This window comes from Girardinichthys multiradiatus, chromosome Y, assembly GCF_021462225.1.
Source record: "Girardinichthys multiradiatus isolate DD_20200921_A chromosome Y, DD_fGirMul_XY1, whole genome shotgun sequence".
NCBI classification, from domain to species: Eukaryota; Metazoa; Chordata; class Actinopteri; order Cyprinodontiformes; family Goodeidae; genus Girardinichthys; species Girardinichthys multiradiatus.
In genome coordinates this window covers 41,278,478-41,297,373 of record NC_061818.1, presented here as the reverse complement: position 1 = coordinate 41,297,373, position 18,896 = coordinate 41,278,478, and the positions used below count along the sequence as shown (strand labels likewise).

At 44.6% G+C, this 18,896-nt stretch overlaps 1 protein-coding gene across 2 annotated transcripts in view; it reads left to right on the top strand.

Annotated features, from left to right (window-relative positions):
• The window catches only part of LOC124863905 (serine/threonine-protein kinase TAO2-like), a 33,321-nt gene extending 14,425 nt beyond the window's left edge, over positions 1-18,896 (top strand). The window contains exons 2-20 of one of the 2 annotated variants that reach the window (XM_047358461.1): positions 4,204-4,303; positions 4,421-4,492; positions 4,681-4,782; positions 4,866-4,911; positions 4,996-5,092; positions 7,318-7,431; positions 7,610-7,701; positions 7,788-7,881; positions 7,967-8,048; positions 8,118-8,288; positions 12,420-12,629; positions 12,756-12,884; positions 13,800-14,036; positions 14,123-14,251; positions 14,342-14,545; positions 14,633-14,872; positions 14,992-15,213; positions 15,302-15,484; positions 15,595-18,896. In XM_047358461.1, coding sequence (XP_047214417.1) covers positions 4,463-4,492; positions 4,681-4,782; positions 4,866-4,911; positions 4,996-5,092; positions 7,318-7,431; positions 7,610-7,701; positions 7,788-7,881; positions 7,967-8,048; positions 8,118-8,288; positions 12,420-12,629; positions 12,756-12,884; positions 13,800-14,036; positions 14,123-14,251; positions 14,342-14,545; positions 14,633-14,872; positions 14,992-15,213; positions 15,302-15,484; positions 15,595-16,509 — 3,297 coding nt within the window. In that variant the 5' untranslated portion in view covers positions 4,204-4,303; positions 4,421-4,462 and the 3' untranslated portion in view covers positions 16,510-18,896. The remainder of the gene's footprint in view (positions 1-4,203; positions 4,304-4,420; positions 4,493-4,680; positions 4,783-4,865; positions 4,912-4,995; positions 5,093-7,317; positions 7,432-7,609; positions 7,702-7,787; positions 7,882-7,966; positions 8,049-8,117; positions 8,289-12,419; positions 12,630-12,755; positions 12,885-13,799; positions 14,037-14,122; positions 14,252-14,341; positions 14,546-14,632; positions 14,873-14,991; positions 15,214-15,301; positions 15,485-15,594) is intronic. The other variant, XM_047358460.1, reaches the window with a different exon arrangement.

Below are 18,896 nucleotides of genomic sequence, written 5' to 3'. Positions count from 1 at the left end.
TCATAGATCAATAGATTCATAGATCAATAGATTCATAGATCAATAGATCAATAGATTCATAGATCAATAGATTCATAGATCAATAGATCAATAGATTCATAGATCAATAGATCCATAGATCAATAGATTCATAGATCAATAGATTCATAGATCAATAGATTCATAGATTCATAGATCAATAGATTCATAGATCAATAGATTCATAGATCAATAGATTCATAGATCAATAGATCAATAGATTCATAGATCAATAGATTCATAGATCAATATATTCATAGATTCATAGATCAATAGATTCATAGATTCATAGATCAATAGATTCATAGATCAATAGATTCATAGATCAATAGATTCATAGATCATAGATTCATAGATCAATAGATCAATAGATTCATAGATCAATAGATTCATAGATCAATAGATTCATAGATTCATAGATCAATAGATTCATAGATTCATAGATCAATAGATTCATAGATCAATAGATTCATAGATCAATAGATCAATAGATTCATAGATCAATAGATTCATAGATCAATAGATCAATAGATTCATAGATCAATAGATTCATAGATTCATAGATCAATAGATTCATAGATACATAGATCAATAGATTCATAGATCAATATATTCATAGATTCATAGATCAATAGATTCATAGATCAATAGATTCATAGATCAATAGATCAATAGATTCATAGATTCATAGATCAATAGATTCATAAATTCATAGATCAATAGATTCATAGATCAATAGATTCATAGATTCATAGATCAATAGATTCATAGATCAATAGATTCATAGATCAATAGATTCATAGATTCATAGATCAATAGATTCATAGATTCATAGATCAATAGATTCATAGATCAATAGATCCATAGATCAATAGATTCATAGATCAATAGATTCATAGATCAATAGATTCATAGATCAATAGATTCATAGATTCATAGATCAATAGATCAATAGATTCATAGATCAATAGATTCATAGATTCATAGATCAATAGATTCATAGATCAATAGATTCATAGATCAATAGATTCATAGATTCATAGATCAATAGATTAATAAATTCATAGATCAATAGATACATAGATCAATAGATTCATAGATCAATAGATTCATAGATTCATAGATCAATAGATTCATAGATTCATAGATCAATAGATTCATAGATCAATAGATCCATAGATCAATAGATTCATAGATCAATAGATTCATAGATTCATAGATCAATAGATTCATAGATCAATAGATTCATAGATCAATAGATACATAGATCAATAGATTCATAGATTCATAGATCAATAGATTCATAGATCAATAGATTCATAGATCAATAGATTCATAGATTCATAGATCAATAGATTCATAGATCAATAGATTCATAGATTCATAGATCAATAGATTCATAGATCAATAGATTCATAGATCAATAGATTCATAGATACATAGATCAATAGATTCATAGATCAATAGATTCATAGATCAATAGATTCATAGATCAATAGATCAATAGATCCATAGATCAATAGATTCATAGATCCATAGATTCATAGATCAATAGATTCATAGATCAATAGATTCATAGATTCATAGATCAATAGATTCATAGATCAATAGATTCATAGATCAATAGATTCATAGATCAATAGATTCATAGATACATAGATCAATAGATTCATAGATCAATAGATTCATAGATCAATAGATTCATAGATTCATAGATCAATAGATTCATAGATTCATAGATCAATAGATTCATAGATCAATAGATTCATAGATCAATAGATTCATAGATCAATAGATTCATAGATACATAGATCAATAGATTCATAGATCAATAGATTCATAGATCAATAGATTCATAGATTCATAGATCAATAGATTCATAGATTCATAGATCAATAGATTCATAGATCAATAGATTCATAGATCAATAGATTCATAGATTCATAGATCAATAGATTCATAGATCAATAGATTCATAGATCAATAGATTCATAGATCAATAGATCAATAGATTCATAGATCAATAGATTCATAGATCAATAGATTCATAGATCAATAGATTCATAGATCAATAGATTCATAGATACATAGATCAATAGATTCATAGATCAATAGATTCATAGATCAATAGATTCATAGATTCATAGATCAATAGATTCATAGATCAATAGATTCATAGATCAATAGATTCATAGATCAATAGATTCATAGATCAATAGATTCATAGATACATAGATCAATAGATTCATAGATCAATAGATTCATAGATCAATAGATTCATAGATTCATAGATCAATAGATTCATAGATCAATAGATTCATAGATCAATAGATTCATAGATCAATAGATTCATAGATCAATAGATTCATAGATTCATAGATTCATAGATCAATAGATTCATAGATTCATAGATTCATAGATCAATAGATTCATAGATTCATAGATCAATAGATCAATAGATTCATAGATCAATAGATTCATAGATTCATAGATCAATAGATTCATAGATTCATAGATCAATAGATTCATAGATCAATAAATCAATAGATTCATAGATCAATAGATTCATAGATTCATAGATTCATAGATCAATATATTCATAGATTCATAGATTCATAGATCAATAGATCAATAGATTCATAGATCAATAGATTCATAGATTCATAGATTCATAGATCAATATATTCATAGATTCATAGATTCATAGATCAATAAATCAATAGATTCATAGATCAATAGATTCATAGATCAATATATTCATAGATTCATAGATCAATAGATTCATAGATCAATAGATTCATAGATTCATAGATCAATAGAACCACATGAACACAAGCAGGTCTTCAAGTGCATTCAATCAAATGTGGTCCTAGTCAAAGTACAACAGAGTCAATTAAGCCAATTCATAAAAGGTGGTTTGAGTTCCTGGAGTTTAGATTTATCCTGAATTCAGCTCAGAAGTTCTGTCTGGTTTGCTGTGGACGTAAGCTCAGCTGGCTGAAACCTAGTTGGATGTTCTGTACATGTGGGCCCAGCTTCACAGAACAAATAGGAAGGTACTGGAGGCTGCATGTGTTCCTGTTCCTGGTTTGTGTTCACATGGATCAGAACATTTAGGTTATTTTCTACAGAGTCTGAGCTGTAATCTTTGTTCATCTCTGTTGGTTTTCACAAAACAAACCTTCTTTGAAGAAAGTGTGAATGTTAAAATGTGTTCATCTCATTAGAAATCAGTGGGAAGTGTGTGTGTCCCGTCACCTGTAACCCGGTTCTAAGGCTGAGTGGTAGACAAACACCTCCACACTGTTCTGCTGCTGAATGTCTGAGTTTCAGAGCATCTTTAAAGCCCATCAGAGCTGAGCTGCAGAGAAACACTCGGCTCTACGTTTCCATCGTTGTCCTCAGGCTGCATGACAGGACTGCATCCTTCCAGTGAGGAGGGTTGGTGCACATTTCCTGTTATTTAACTGCAGAAACATCAGTTTAGTGAGTCAGGCCACAGGCCACGTTCTCTTGTGTTGAAGCGACGTTGTTCAAGGTTGGTGAGCAGCATCATCTGAACTTCATCTTTTGTCTACATTGAAAAACATGAAGCAAATGTAGTTTTCTTTGTTAATTTCTGTCTGGTCCTTAAAATCGATCCATATTCTGCAGCATGGGAAGGATTCAGGACGTTTTCTTTCCTCTGTGAGCCTTAACGACACGCTGAACGGTTTAAAGGTTGGGCTGGAAATCAGGATTTACTGAAACAACTAACCGGGTCACTGTTGGCTTTCAGCTCTAAGCTCACTTCTGACACGGTGCTGCTGGGATTAAAGGAGCTGATTCAGGAGCCTCCGTGATGAATTTTTAAATAAGATTTTAATCTGGATTTAACACCAGTGTGTATACATGGAAAACAGGAGGCATGATGGGAAATGATCAGTGATGCAGCGTCTCAGAACCATCCCCACTAAAGGTTAATATGTCAGAATGTAAAGTCCGGGTTTTCCCGGATAGATTCATCCTATAAACATGTTCTTTGGTCGGATCCTTCCCTGTTTAAATCTGCTGCTTGTGTTCAGATTACCAGAAGGGTCTCGTCAAGTAAGGGATGAAGACTCCACTGTTGAAAGGGCCAAACTGAGTGATAGTTAGCTGCTAACTGGGTGGAGAAACATCTTTGACTTGTTAATGTTCCTCAAGGATGTGGTGAAGATCACTGACTCCTGCTGCAGGTTCTTCTCCTCCTTCATGATATGAAACGAAGCCATGGCCTGGTCTCTAATGATCTCCTGTGCAGCAGGTCAGTGTCTGGTTCTCCTGGACAACATGGAGGTGTTAGTGAGCTCAGACGGGAAACTGCTGACGTTTCATCAGCCTCTCTTTTTTCTGATGAACTCTTTGCTTTTGTGTCATGCAGGCCCGAGACGTGCGCAATAATGAGGTGGTGGCCATTAAGAAGATGTCGTACAGCGGCAAACAGACCAATGAGGTAACACTGTCCAACCCATGAGGTTATTCCTCACGGATCCTTGCAGCGAGCCGCTCATGGTGGCGGACGTTACTCCACAAACCATGACATGACCGCCCTCACAGTCTTCTGTTGTTCTGTGTTGATATGATGTAAACATGATAAAGCTGCAGCTCAGTTGATAAACCAAACCATGTTGTGATGTGCAGAAATGGCAGGACATCATTAAAGAAGTGAAGTTCCTGCAGAAACTTCGCCACCCCAACACTATCGAGTATCTGGGCTGTTACCTGAAAGAACACACAGCATGGGTAGGTACTGTCGGACATCTCTAAAGGTCCGATTCCACACAGATCAGCATCAGCTAACTGTTTCTGCATGATCCGTCTCTCAGCTGGTGATGGAGTACTGCCTCGGCTCGGCCTCGGATCTCCTCGAAGGTTAGTTCTGCTTTGCACGCTGACCATTTTCACATCCGCTTCTCTGTCTGGGTTTCATTTCTGTCTGGGTTTCATTTTTTCCAGTTCACAAGAAGCCCCTCCAGGAGGTGGAAATAGCTGCTATCACCCATGGTGCTCTGCAGGGCTTAGCATATCTACACTCTCACAACATGATTCACAGGTAAGATCTGGGGTTCTGGTTCGTTACTTCATCACTTGTGTGTCGGGTCAGAACTGTTGATGATGATCAAATCCAGTGATTGTAAAATGGAGGCGGAAATGTCCCAAACTAAAGCATCAGGGATTCATCTGCAGACACTAAGAACCTACCAGATGTAGCTTGGTTTAGTAGCTGAGCTGCACCTGAACTCTGGACCCGACCCGATGGCAAACCCTCACAGCAGACTGCTTTGTGATGGACGGGTGTGAGGTTGGTAGCTTGGCCCAGATGAAGGCTTCGCTTGGACAGAGGCAGAACATCCTGTATCCGGGGTGGTTCATCATCAGATGATCAGAGACTCGAGCTATGGAAGGACAAACCCATCAGGTGCCTCAGAAAACCTTCTGTGAGAAGGATGGAAGGTTGACCACCAGAGGAGGATCTTCTCCATTGTTGCCAGGTGCTGACAGTCGGAGCCCCGGACCCATTAATGTTCCTGCTGGTTCGCCATTCAGCTGCCATTAGAAACACAGAAGCACGGCTGGATGCGTGTTCTGATGATCCGACACTAAACTGCGGACAGGATTTCTGACCAGCATCTGGGCCTGCATGTGATTCATGCTGAGGCTGCATGAGTTCAGGTCCAGCTGACCTCCTATAAAGCTGTGTTTATAATGTTAAGACATGAATTCCTAATTAAGACCAACTCATAAATAACTCATGCAGTAGTTATAAGCACCCAGCATAGAAACCATTTCATTTTCAGCAGTTTAACAGATAGTTTCTCCTCTGCAGTGGAACTGAGCCTCAGTCTCTGACATTCACAACATGATGAATATTCAAGCAAATAAAAAGGCTTTAGTCAAGCTGGAGCTGTAATGACTATTAGATTTGCAGTAAATGTCTTTTAAATCAATCATTTCTATAAAATTGAGTCTTAGTTTAAGGAGACGAGTCTTTCTGATAATTTGGAGGAAAGAATTGATGACTTGGAAGCAGCCGTTCATCAGGACTGATGTCTGAATGCTGCAGCTACACTGCTAGCTGCAGGACATTTATCCACCTGGGCAGCAGAGCTCAGCCATGTTACTGTCAGTTATCGTCAGGGTCGCTGCCCTAGAACCGGTCCGCTGTGTTTTACTGACTGCGTCTGTTGGACTGAAGCAGATCACCGTAAACACTGTCTGCAGCTGAGTTTCTCTTTCTCTCTCAACAAGTGAAGCTCAGTTTGCTCTCTGCTTGTTAAAACATGACAAACAGTCTCGATGCAGGGCGTGTTTCATTCTGTACACTCTAATTAGCTGCTTACATTAGAAACAGAAGAGGTTGGACCGCCTGCAACATCCAGGTCCAATAGTTCATCTGGTGCAGAACAGGACTGCTTGTCTTCTCACGTTCGCTGTAAGACAGGAAGGAAACTTCCCAGAAATGCTGTAGTTTGATGAGGTTAAACCTGTGACTGATGCTACCTTCTAGCTTCACCAACACAGCAGGAAAGTGTCGTCTTCTGGAGCTGTTGACCCAATTTTAGCACATAATATAATATTATTTTTATACAGAATTATTTTATTTCATGTTCTGATTGTTGTTATTGGATCTCGTTGCTGCTGCGTTGTCTTTTCTGGGCTCAGGTTGCTTTCTGTTCTCAACCAGGTTTAAACGGTAAATGGACTGAACTTCTATAGCACCTTTCCACTCATCCAGACGCACTCACTAACGCTCACACATTCATACACCGATACACAGATCAGTGGGCAATTTCAGGTGAAGTGCCTTGCCCAGGGCACATCATGGCAGGAAGAAGCTAGAATCAAGCCCACAACCCTTGGATTGCAAAACAACCACTTTTCTCATTGAGCCACAGCCAATCCTGAGGTCCAAACCTGCTAGGATTCAAGTAGTTTTGGTGACATCAGAATCAGCTTTATTGCCAAGTTCGTACATACAAACAACATGGCAGAGAAGGTTTCCTCTAGGAAATGTTTGGGTCAGAACCTCGGCCTGCCACACGTGTACCCAGCAGTCACAGCTAGCAGGGCTACCAATGGAGAAACCATTTCCTGTTATGCTAAGCTAACTGGGTTTACAGCTCGCTTCTGGTCTATTAACTTTGGTTCCAGGCTTTCTCCAGAATGGCCTCACATAAAATAAGTGTGTAGCTGCTGGGGTCTGTTGTCCAGGTTGTCTCAGGTGGACGGCGTCTAAATGAGTCCCAGCTGATTGTTGATGTTGATTATCTGCTGCAGAGACGTAAAGGCGGGGAACATCCTGCTGACGGAGCCAGGTCAGGTGAAACTGGGCGACTTCGGCTCTGCCTCCATCGTGTCTCCGGCCAACTCCTTTGTAGGAACACCGTACTGGTGAGCGTTGAGCTGCGGCTGCTGTTTCTGTTTCTGCAGGAGATCAGCTGATGCCGACTCATCTGGCCTTCATCCCAAACACTAATGTTTTTTTTTTATTGTGCCCAAAGCGGCTGTTTGACGGTAACGTTTGAAGTCCATCAGAGATGTCATTGTCCTGCTGTGTGCTGTGTTGCAGGATGGCTCCTGAGGTGATTTTAGCCATGGATGAAGGTCAGTACGATGGGAAGGTGGACGTCTGGTCGCTGGGAATCACCTGCATAGAGCTCGGTATGACCTGCTAAATCCATCACCTAGTGCTTCATGACTGAATGAGAAGGTCAGTGGTGTTTAAAGATGCTTTGTTGTCTCCACAGCTGAGAGGAAGCCGCCGCTGTTCAACATGAACGCTATGAGTGCCTTATATCAGATCGCTCAGAATGAAAGCCCCATCCTGCAGTCCAACCACTGGTGAGGGAACATCTCTCCTTATCTTCAGTCTGCCTTTAGCACTGGAGAGCAACGGCTCTTAAATCATCTTGTTTCCTTCCTGCAGGTCTGATTCCTTCCGCAGCTTCGTTGACTCGTGTCTGCAGAAGATCCCCCAGGACCGGCCCACGTCGGACGTCCTGCTAAATGTGAGCGCTCTCGTCCGGTCCCCTTTGTGAAGCACGTTTCCTTGCTTCATCTGTTGTCTCCTCCTGCAGCATCGTTTCCTGTGCCGCGAGCGTCCACTGACGGTAATCATGGATCTGATCGCTCGGACCAAGGATGCCGTAAGGGAACTGGACAACCTGCAGTACCGCAAGATGAAGAAGATCCTCTTTCAGGAAACGCAGCAGAATGGTCCCGTGTCCGAGGGAGGCGAGGATGAAGAGGTAAGTAAAAGTAAAAAGTCCATTGAAGCATAGTTGGATCAGAGCTGCATCTGCTGTGATGCACGTTTTATTTACTGTGATGAAGAAGAAGCTGAGCAGCTAGCTGAAGCTCTGGATCTTCTTCTGTGGTGAAACCAGGTCTTATAGGGCTTTAAACGTTTTACCCAGTCACTTCAGCACCACAGTACCCGTCTTCCCAGCGTCACGGTACGTGTTTACGTGAACTTACCAGGAACCCAGTAGGTTCTAGAAGCACATTACATAATAACCAAGACAACGGTGCAGGGGACAGAGGAAAAGTGGCACAGCAGCAAAATTACTCAGTTTGGCACCAAATGAAACTGATGATCAGGATGTCCCGTCATTATGTCCACTAAAACCGATCCGACCCGTTTCTGTCTCCTTCAGACTCTCAGCTGGTTCCTCTCAGGCTGCTCTGGATCTACCGGGCTGACGTGAATAAACTTTTTAAATCGGTTCAAATAAATGTTTTACCGGCTGAGATCTCCTCAGAACCAACATTTACAGTTCATCAGCCCATCATCATGCAGCAGTACTGCGTAGAAAAGCCCGTTTTCTCCATCCCAAATTCACTTCTTTGCTCGGTTTATTTATATCGTGCAGCTTTGTGTTCAAATGTAACATTAGTCCCGATGCAGCCAACACCTCTGGGCTGCTGTTAGACCCTATCTATTCAGCCTCAGCTTGGAGCACTCTGATTGGTGGGTGGAAGATCCACCCACTTTCAGAAATGATATGATTGGTTGAATTTCCAACACCTCTAAAATTCCAGAGAGATGTACCAATCACCAAGCTGAGGCTGTCCTGTGTCTGCCTAGCAACAGAGCTGCATGATTTCTGATAGGATGAAAATCTGTTGCCGTTGAAGAAGACTCCATTAACCCAGGCTGCGGTTTATTAATTTAAAAACATAAAATAATCATTTCAGATATAAATATGACGTTTTCATTTTGATTATTATAAAGTCCATTCATAAACAGTAATTCTTATACAATGACATTTTAAGTTCAGAACACCTTTTTGTTGGACAGAGGCATGGGGGGTGGACTGGCTTCCAGGACCACCAGTGGGTTCGTGGGTTCAGGACGTAGAGCTGCTGTCGCGCTCGGCCCCGTAGGCACGCAGGACGCTCAGCTGAGTGGAGCTCACCCCCCACCCATATGAAAGATTCTTTAGGTTGAAGAGGGCTGGGTTTCATTGAGGTGGACGGATCTAACGTGTTTGGGCTGGAAACTGTCAGATCTGGCAACCCTGGCTGCAGCCATGGCCACAGACGGTGGTGTTGGTGTCTGCTAAAGACCTCAGCCATAATTCAGATGAAGTCATGTGATTGTCTGAAATTAAAGGTAATATCTCAGAAACCAGAGCAGCACTAAGTGCTCAGCTGATCGGCCTGAATGTTTCATGAGGGTGGGGGGTCAGCTTCATTCGGCCAGCACACCACGATGCCTCCTCTATCTCCCCTCCCTCCAGTCAGAAGATCAGCTCAGCTCGCGGCTGCAGAGTGGACCTGGAAACATGAAGGAGCGCCACAGAACCGGCTCACCGTGAGCAGCAACAAATTAAAACATTTCTGACTTGGACTAGATGAACTCAAGCCAGCGGGGTGGAAAGTAACGAATTACATTTAGTTGCGTTACTTTAATTAAGTACGATCTGTCTGTAATTTACACTTTTTAAAGTAGTTTAGAAAAGCTCAACTTTTTACTCAGTTATATTTTAAGTCCCGTCTATTACTGAGTACCAATAAAAATGAGATTAGTAAGATTAGGGTTTGTAATCAGATCCCAGCATGGAGGCAGTTCATCATATAAGTGGACAGTATCTGGTTTATGTTCAACACTGTGACCATGGAAACACGCTAAATTAGATTTTTACAATGAATGTCAATAATATCAGTGTTTTCTGCTACTTGTGGTTAGAATTACTGACTAAAGCTGAAAACAGGATCAGGAACTTAGTTTGGAGTCACGTATTAAAAACTATTATGATGTTGGACAAAGGATGGAATGGAAATCAGAACCGCCTGGTTCTGGACAAGAGCAGAACCATAGAGAAGCTTCATAGATGTAGTGAAGGATGCTGAGATGGAGGAGATGATCAGCTGCAGAGAATCCAAAACCCAACAGCTGACAGAAGAAAATGATGTTTACTATAACACCTCCTAAATATTCATAATATCAGATGTTGACATGTTTTATTTTTGTGCTGCGGTTTTATTTATAAATGTTATAAATGTTTTAGACCGATATCTCCACTTTTCCTTCATGAAATGCATGAGGGGAACTTTCTTCTGCTTCTAGAAGTAACTTTTACTTCAAGTAACATTTCAATGAGGTACTTTTTTACACTGGTTACTTTACTGGTGTAAAAAGTAAAAGTTTATCCAAGTAACTGTACTTTTGTTGAGGACATTATTTTGTCCTAAAGATGCTGCAAAGTGAGAAGATCAAAGATGGTGGAGCAGAAAGAGGTTACTCATAGTGATCAGTGTAGATGTTCCGATACAGCAGCTTTCTGATCTTCTTCCAGTTAGAAATTATTTCGTTAAAAGTCAAGAAACTTTGTGGCTTGGTTATCGTTTATCTTATAGACTAAATATGTACACATTTATTATCATTTTGGCCAGCGGAGGATAAAATCATCCCGTTGGCTCTTTAACTGTGTCCGTATATATACTTATAGGCCTTTATGTTTCATTAAAACTTCACCCTGCAGCTGAAGGTGGGCCAGTTGGTCAGGAACTCTTCCCAGTCCGTCCCTGGACAGAGGGATGTCTGAGTTCCTTCTTGGAGCTTCTGGCTCTGCAACTTAACCTCAGATAAGCAGAAGAAATCTGATGAATGGATTTTTGGAACTCTTCAGAGATCAGAGAAGTTGCTCAGAGATGCTTGGAGATAAATCTAGAAGCTCTGCAGTGAAGAACGCACTCATGGGTTCAGTTCAGCAACAGGATTCATTTCAGATCTGATGGTTTCAGTCACCTAGGGCGCCATCTGCTGGAAGGGTGCCGCTGCTTCCCAAAATAATGTCAAAAATAAACCAAACAAATATGAAGGTGAAATAAATAAGTGATGATGTGCAGCTCTGACCGGCGTGTGTTGACCACATGCTACATTTCAAAGAAAAACTCCTCGTTCTGATGGACCTTCCACCAGCATCAATCAGTTCTGTACTGTAAACTGGACCTCCTGACCCATGAACCACAATCAGCTGATCCAAACGGAGTAGGTGAAGCAATGGTGAGATGATTTGACTGTTGGTTTTTCTGTTCAGAGTGAACACCAAGCTCTAACCTTCAGTTGAGCTCCATAACGTTAGCAGGCAGGTTCTCCTGCTGAACATCTGGAGGCTTTGAATCAGAGTGTTTTCCACTGGAACCAGCTGTGAGCTGATGTTAGAACATCTTCATGTGAGCTCACCTGCTGGATGGTTGTTGGACTGTATTTGCTCTGTGAAGGTCCAAATGAAATGTCCTTTTGCTCCATGTCGGGCCGGGCCCATTATGGTTTATAGTTTGCATCTTGAAAGCTGTCTGGAGACACATCTGTCCACATGTCTAGGGCACCAAAAAAGCCAGGAGCTGGAAACATCTAGACCGGTAGAAACATTTTCACAGCTTTCCAGGAAGATGATGGCAAACGTTCAGGTTAGGGCTGCAGACAGTTCCATGTTTCAGATGTTAGTCGGCCAGCTGTAGCGTGTGATGGTGGACCTCTGAGTTATCTGTGGGACCACAGCCTGAAGGTCGACGGTTTGAGAATGAGACCTTAGGCCAGGTGTTATCTTCTGACCTGTCAGGAGGAACCATCCTGAACTTTCTTTTTTCTTTTAGCTCTTCAGGTTCTTCGGGTTTCCTAAAGGTCTTCCAGAGTTGTTCTTTAGAGCTCAGCTGCTTCTTGGTTCAGTTTGTGTAGCTGTGAATCATTTGGACATGAATGGAACTGAGTGTAGATGTATGTAGATATGATAATGAAGACCCTTCTCACTGTGACATGAAGCTGCTCTGCTTTTAGATGCCGCAGGAACCGAGGAACCTGGAAATGAAGCTTGATCTGTGAAGGAAATAAAAACCTTCTGAGATCATTAAACATGATGTGTGTTTGTCAGGAGGTGGAGCAGTACCTGCTGCAGACCGGTACCGTTAACAGCATGGAGAGCTCCCAGTCCGTACCCAGTATGTCCATCTCGGCCAGTTCCCAGAGCAGCTCGGTCAACAGCCTGGCCGACGGTTCTGATGACAGCAGCAGTGAGATGGCCATCATGCAGGAGGGGGAGAACACGGTGACGTCCAACAGCTCCATCATCCACCGCCCCACAGTAAGCTGGAGCACCAGTTCACTAAGAGTCCTGGTCCCAGTTCTGTATAGGGACCCGGTCAGAACCAACCCTGGGCTCAGTTCTGTGTGGGATCTGTGACAATCTAACCTTCTCCATCCTCTGCAGGGTCAGGACAACATCTACGACGATCCGTATCAGCCAGAGATGGATCAGCCCCAGGCCCCCTCCGCCGGGCGCCGTCGAGCCTTCTACCGTAACCGGGACCACTTCGCCACCATCCGCACCGCCTCTTTGGTAAGTTCTAGCAGAACGGAGCACAGCTGAGGTCAAAGGTTCTGTTCCTGATGATGTTGGTTCTGGAGTGAAGGATCAGAAACAGGTGCAGTGATTCTGCTGCCGTTTCCTGATGACCTGCTCTGATTGAATCAGGGTCCACTCGGACTCGTCTGTCCGAGTGGACCCGTTTAAGATTCTAGGATTAAACCACAACCAATCCAGACTGGTCCCCAAAGAGAAGTGGGCCAGGTTTGGTTCTGTAACACGTCAATATGAAGGCGTACTGGAGTGGGCCGAGCTTCCCCTGTTTCTCTGTGGTCTTCGGGGTCTGGACCCGTTTAAATCCAAACCTGCTGTGATGGGATTTTTGTTTTGTTCTGAATTATTTGGACCATTTAGTTGGTTTTGTTTATTTTGTCTTTGTGATGCATGCTGGGATTTTATCTGAACAGTTCTGTAGAAATAAACTAAGATCAGGATCAAGAACCGGTCCTGTGGTTTTCTAACCGGGTCGGGTTTAGATGCCAAATATATATATTTTTAAGGCTTAAATAAATTGGAGCTCAAAGACGGGACATTCCGGGTCAGACTTGACTGATCCGAGTTACACAGGACCAGGTCCATGTCGGTCCAGGTGACAGAACGCTGTGGAATGGACCTTTACCAGATCTATGGAGAATATTAAGAAGGTCCGACATGTTGGAGAAGCTGCTGGAACAATCCAGAACTATGGTTCTGCAGCCCGGTTTGTATATGAATGAGGAACATACGTTGTTGTTTCCAGTTCAGTAAAAAGCTGCTGAACCTTGTCTTGGATCTCGGTACCGTGGATTCTGATGGGATGATTGAAGCAAGAAGTTCTATTTCCATCGTACGGTGACGAGTTGTTCTGTCGGGTTTCTTCCTCTGAATCAACCTGCTGACCTCTTCTAGGTGACCCGTCAGATCCAGGAACACGAGCAGGGCTCGGCGCTCCGGGATCAGATGTCCGGCTACAAACGGATGAGGCAGCTGCACCAGAAACAGCTAATGGGCCTGGAGAACAAGCTGAAGGCAGAGATGGACGAGCATCAGCTGAAGCTGGACAAGGAGCTGGAGAGCCAGAGGACCAACTTCTCTGCAGAGTTGGACAAGCTGGCCCGGAAGAACCAGGCCATCCTGGAGAAAGAGGTCATCATTCAGCTCCACACCAGCCACCTTTCTGTTTCTGGGTTCATGCTGTTGTATGAGATGTTTCTTCTCTATGTGTTCCGCAGATTAAAGCAGCTCTGGCAGAGGAGAAGAAGTTCCAGCAACAGATCCTGGGCCAGCAGAAGAAGGAGCTCAACTGTTTACTGGACTCCCAGAAGCGTCAGTATCGTCACCGCAAGGAGCTGCTTAAAGAGGTACGGGCTGACACGGATCTGGAGCACAGTTCTCTCATCGTTGTTCTGAACCAGCATCTGAGATGTTCCTCCTTCCTATGCTTGGAACAGGAACTCAGCGAGAACCAGTCGACCCCCAAGAGAGAGAAGCAGGAGTGGTTGATCCATCAGAAGGAGTGCATGCAGCAGATGATGGCGGAGGAGGAGGCCAACCTGCTGCGGAGGCAGAGGCAGTACTACGACCTGCAGTGTCGTCAGTACAAGAGGAAGATGCTGCTGGCCCGACACAACCTGGAGCAGGACCTGCTCCGAGAGGTACCGGCTCCTTCCCAAACGGATCCCAAAACATTCCCCGTTGTCCAAAACCTCAACGGTAACCTTCTTGTTGTCTCTGTCTGTCAGGAGCTGAACAAGAAGCAGATCCAGAAGGACCTGGAATGTGCCATGCTGCTCCGACACCACGAGTCCACCCAGGAGCTGGAGTTCCGGCAGCTCAGCACGGTCCAGAGAACTCGAGCCGAGCTGATCCGGACACAGCACCAGACTGAGCTCACCAACCAGATGGAGTACAACAAGCGGCGTGAAGAAGAGCTCCGACAGAAACACACCGTGGAGGTCCGGCAGCAGCCCAAGAGCCTCAAGGTATCCTGGAAAAGTTGTCTGGTTTCTCATTCAGCTGTGAGGGAATGAATCCAAATTCTCCTCAACTTCATCCCATCTGATGAAGGTAGGAGACAATAATGTCTGTCTGGTTGTTTCAGTCCAAAGAGGGGCAGATAAAAAGGCAGTTCCAGGAGACCTGCAAGATCCAGACTCGGCAGTACAAAGCTCTGAGGAACCACCTGCTGGAGACCACTCCCAAGTCTGAACACAAAGTGGTGCTGAAACGGCTCAAAGACGAGCAGACCAGGAAGCTGGCCATCCTGGCCGAGCAGTACGACCACTCCGTCAACGACATGCTGTCCACGCAGGCTGTGAGCAAGGCAAGGACCCACTGGGATACAGTCAGAATACTGCCAGCCTTTCCCAGTAAGCCCAGTAAAAATCTTGATGACATGTTTGTTCCTGCAGCTCCGGCTGGATGAGACGCAGGAGGCGGAACACCAGGGGCTCCGGATGCAGCTGCAGCAGGAGCTGGAGCTGCTCAACGCCTACCAGAGCAAGATCAAGATCCACACGGACAGCCAGCACGAGCGGGAGGTGAAGGAGCTGGAGCAGAGGGTGTCGATCCGCCGAGCGCTGCTGGAGCAGAGGGTACGGCCCGATACCGTCCCTTCAACCCGACCCAGCTGAAACTGGGAAGAACGCGGTTTCAGGTACAGATCCCAGTTGATCACTAACGCTGCATGTTTTGTCTCCATCAGATCGAGGAAGAGATGATTTCTCTGCAAAACGAGCGCTCCGAGCGCATCCGGACCCTGTTGGAGCGTCAGGCCCATGAGATCGAGGCCTTCGACTCGGAGAGCATGCGACTGGGCTTCAGCAACATGGCGCTGACCGGAATCTCAGCCGAAGCCTTCAACCAGGGCTACCCGACACCCAGCCCGTCCTCGGGCTCCGGCGGCTGGCCTTCCCGTCCCGTCCCGCGCTCAGGCAGCCACTGGAGCCACAGCGTGCAGAACTCGCTGGCCACCCCGTCCTGGCGCAGTCAGAACCACGGTGGTAGCTTCAGTCGGACCGAGTCGATGGCCTCGGCCCACGGCCTCATCAGGGACAGCGAGCTAAGTAAGAGCGGCCGTGGCCACGCCCCCTCCTCGTCTTCATCCCACCACCATCATCATCATCATCATCATCAACAGCAGCAGCAGCTTTACCAGCACCACCAGAGCACGCCGCAGCTGTACCGTGACGACCGAGACACCAGGGAGCGCGAGCGGGCCCGGGAGTGGCCTGGAGGAGCAGGAGGAGGAGGAGGAGGAGGAGGAGGAGGAGGAGGAGGGGGTCACTACTCCCATCATTCCCGAGGCCTCCAGCAGCTCTCCTACCATTCCTCTTCCCAGTCCCTGGCCGTCCTGCCTCCTGCACCGCCTCCTCCCATCTCCTTCTCCTGCTCCTCTCCTGCATCCTCTGCATCCTCCTCCTCATCCTCACAAGGCGGATACGGGGTCGGGGGCCTGAGCGTCAGGGGCCCTGGCATGGCCCTCAGGAACAGCCCCCAGCCACTGAGGAGGACAGCCTCTGGAGGCCCGGCGGGGAGCGGCGGGAGCGACGGTGGGCTCAGCAGGAGCACATCTGTCACCTCCCACATCTCCAACGGATCAAACCTCTCCTTCTCCTGAAACCATCCCAGTTCTCCTCTTATCTGATCGTCAAGCTTCATCCTGCTTCTCCGATGAAAACTAACCAGGGGACCATCAAAGAGCTGTGAGGAACACCATGGAGCTCCAAGCTACTCTGAAGAAGACTATGGAGTTCTGAGAAGCACCATGGGACTTAAAGACGGTCCACAGAATACCATGGAGCTCTGAGGAACACCATAGAGCTCCAAGGTGTGCTGAGGAACACCAGTGACCTCTGAGCTGCTCCAAGGAATAACCCAGTTCTTTCAGAGTGGTCCAAGGAGGTCCAAACTGATGCGAGAAAATACCCCTGAACTGTGAGGAACACCACAGAGATCCAACCTGCTCTAAAGAAGACAATAAGCTCCTTGCCACCACGAAAACCCACAGGGCTCTGAGGAACACCACAGAGATCTAACAGCTCTTCACGTGGAGCTCTGAGAAGCATCATGGAGATCCTAGCTGCTCTGAGATGGTCCAGGCTGCTTGAGCCAACACCAGAGGCAGGATGACGACTACCTCTCAGGGAGGGGAGACCTTCTTCAACTCGACCTCAATTAATCGGATGGAAAAGCGTAGATGACCTTTCATCAGAACCAAAGGACAGATTCGGTCCTTTGAGTCTCTTCGGAGCAAAATCCCAGAGGTGCACAGAAGTCGTGGCATCATCAGGAACCTGAACGAGTCGTGTTGCAGAACCAACAAGTGGATCAGTGGCGTCTCCTCCATGGAGGTTCCCAATTAATCCACCTGTTGGTTCTGACCCGTTGAATTGCACAGAGATGAAGGTTGGACTTGGTTTGAGCTTCAGGTTTCAGTTTGTGTTGGACTGAGCATCAGATGTGGAGCTTCCACTTTAAAACCTTTGTAAATACAAGCAATGTTTCCTGCCTCCAGCAGGGGGCAGCCGTGTCTTTACAACACTGCCGTCTTTAGTTTGGGTTGACCCAGAACAATCCTGCTCAGATCGGTCATCCAGTTCCAGTCTGCAGATTTCCTCGTTTCTGGTCTTCAGTCAGAACATTTTTAATGATCCCTATGGAAGCAGCTGCAGCTTTTAGGCTCTTGGAGAAATGTTCTCCTTCCAGCAACCTTCAGATGTTCACAGAGTCCCAGCAGCTGGACTTTGTTTTATTCCCAGGATTGTAGAAAGTCTGACGGAAACGGATCAGATGCAAAAACATAAAATAGGACATTGGCGCCACCTGCTGTTTCTGTGATGAAAGTTTCGTAGTAGCAGTGGAACCGACAGCTGCAGTTATTTCTGCAGACGACCCAGCTCCACTACATGCTGGTTTTTACACTAATGGTCCTGACACTCATTTCTAATTGCTCCAGTCATTGAGAATTGGGCCTCTTTTACACCACTTTTTAAATCTCACATTAAGGTTTCCACTTTTTGTCCAGATTAGCAGATCAGTCCGTTTTCTTTTGCTTCAGATCAGCTGCAGTTATTCTGCTGAGATTCTGTCTTTAACTGACAGAAAACACAGATCTTAGCTCCTCTCAGTGCAGTTCAGCAAGGAAAATGTATCCTCTGGATTAAATCACCACCATTCAGGCCAGATTAACCCGTTTAAACCAGAGTTTTGTTGATCTAACTCATTCAGAACCAGTTTCAGAACTCACTGCTGTAAACACTAATATGAAGCTGTTTCAGGGCAGCATGTTTCCAGCCTTTCTCCGTAACATCTGACTGAGGAACCAACAAACAAGAAAATCCTGCAGAACTGTCCTCCAATCAGATGCTGTGTGTGTGTGTGTGTGTGTGTGTGTGTGTGTGTGGTGGGGGGGGGGTTCGACGCAGCACCGCCAGCTCAGCGGAACGAACACGTTTGTCTGCATCTGTAGATGAGATGTTCGTATGTTACAGACTCAGTGCATGGAAACGGTGTACAGATAATAAACGTGCACACTACCTATTTATAGAGCTGTGACACCTGTGCAGGTGTGGCAGGTGTCACTGTCCAACACTTTGACCTGCGTTCTACTTAGCGTTGTACATAGAAGCACTAACTTTAAGACTGTGTTAGAGTAATAATGATTATTTTGTCACGTGACTTAAGCCAATTTGTACTAGATGCAGACAAACTGAGGCCATCCTTATTACTACTGCTGCAGGTGGAATATTTATGTTAAGATGTTATTGCCTATTTTGACCACTAGGTGGAAAATGAGCGCAATGTTACTGTGATAGAGCTATAAGAATTTAAATGTTTTTCAAGAGGACTACCTTTCCCAGCATTCCCTGTGAGGTCTCAGGGCGGGGTCTCCAGCTGTGGGCGGGGCTGCGATGATCTACTTTTACTTGTTGGTTTTGAGCCAGTATTAAAGCGTGGGGCGTCCCCAGGAAAACCCAGTTACACGCAGACTTTTAGATGATTTCA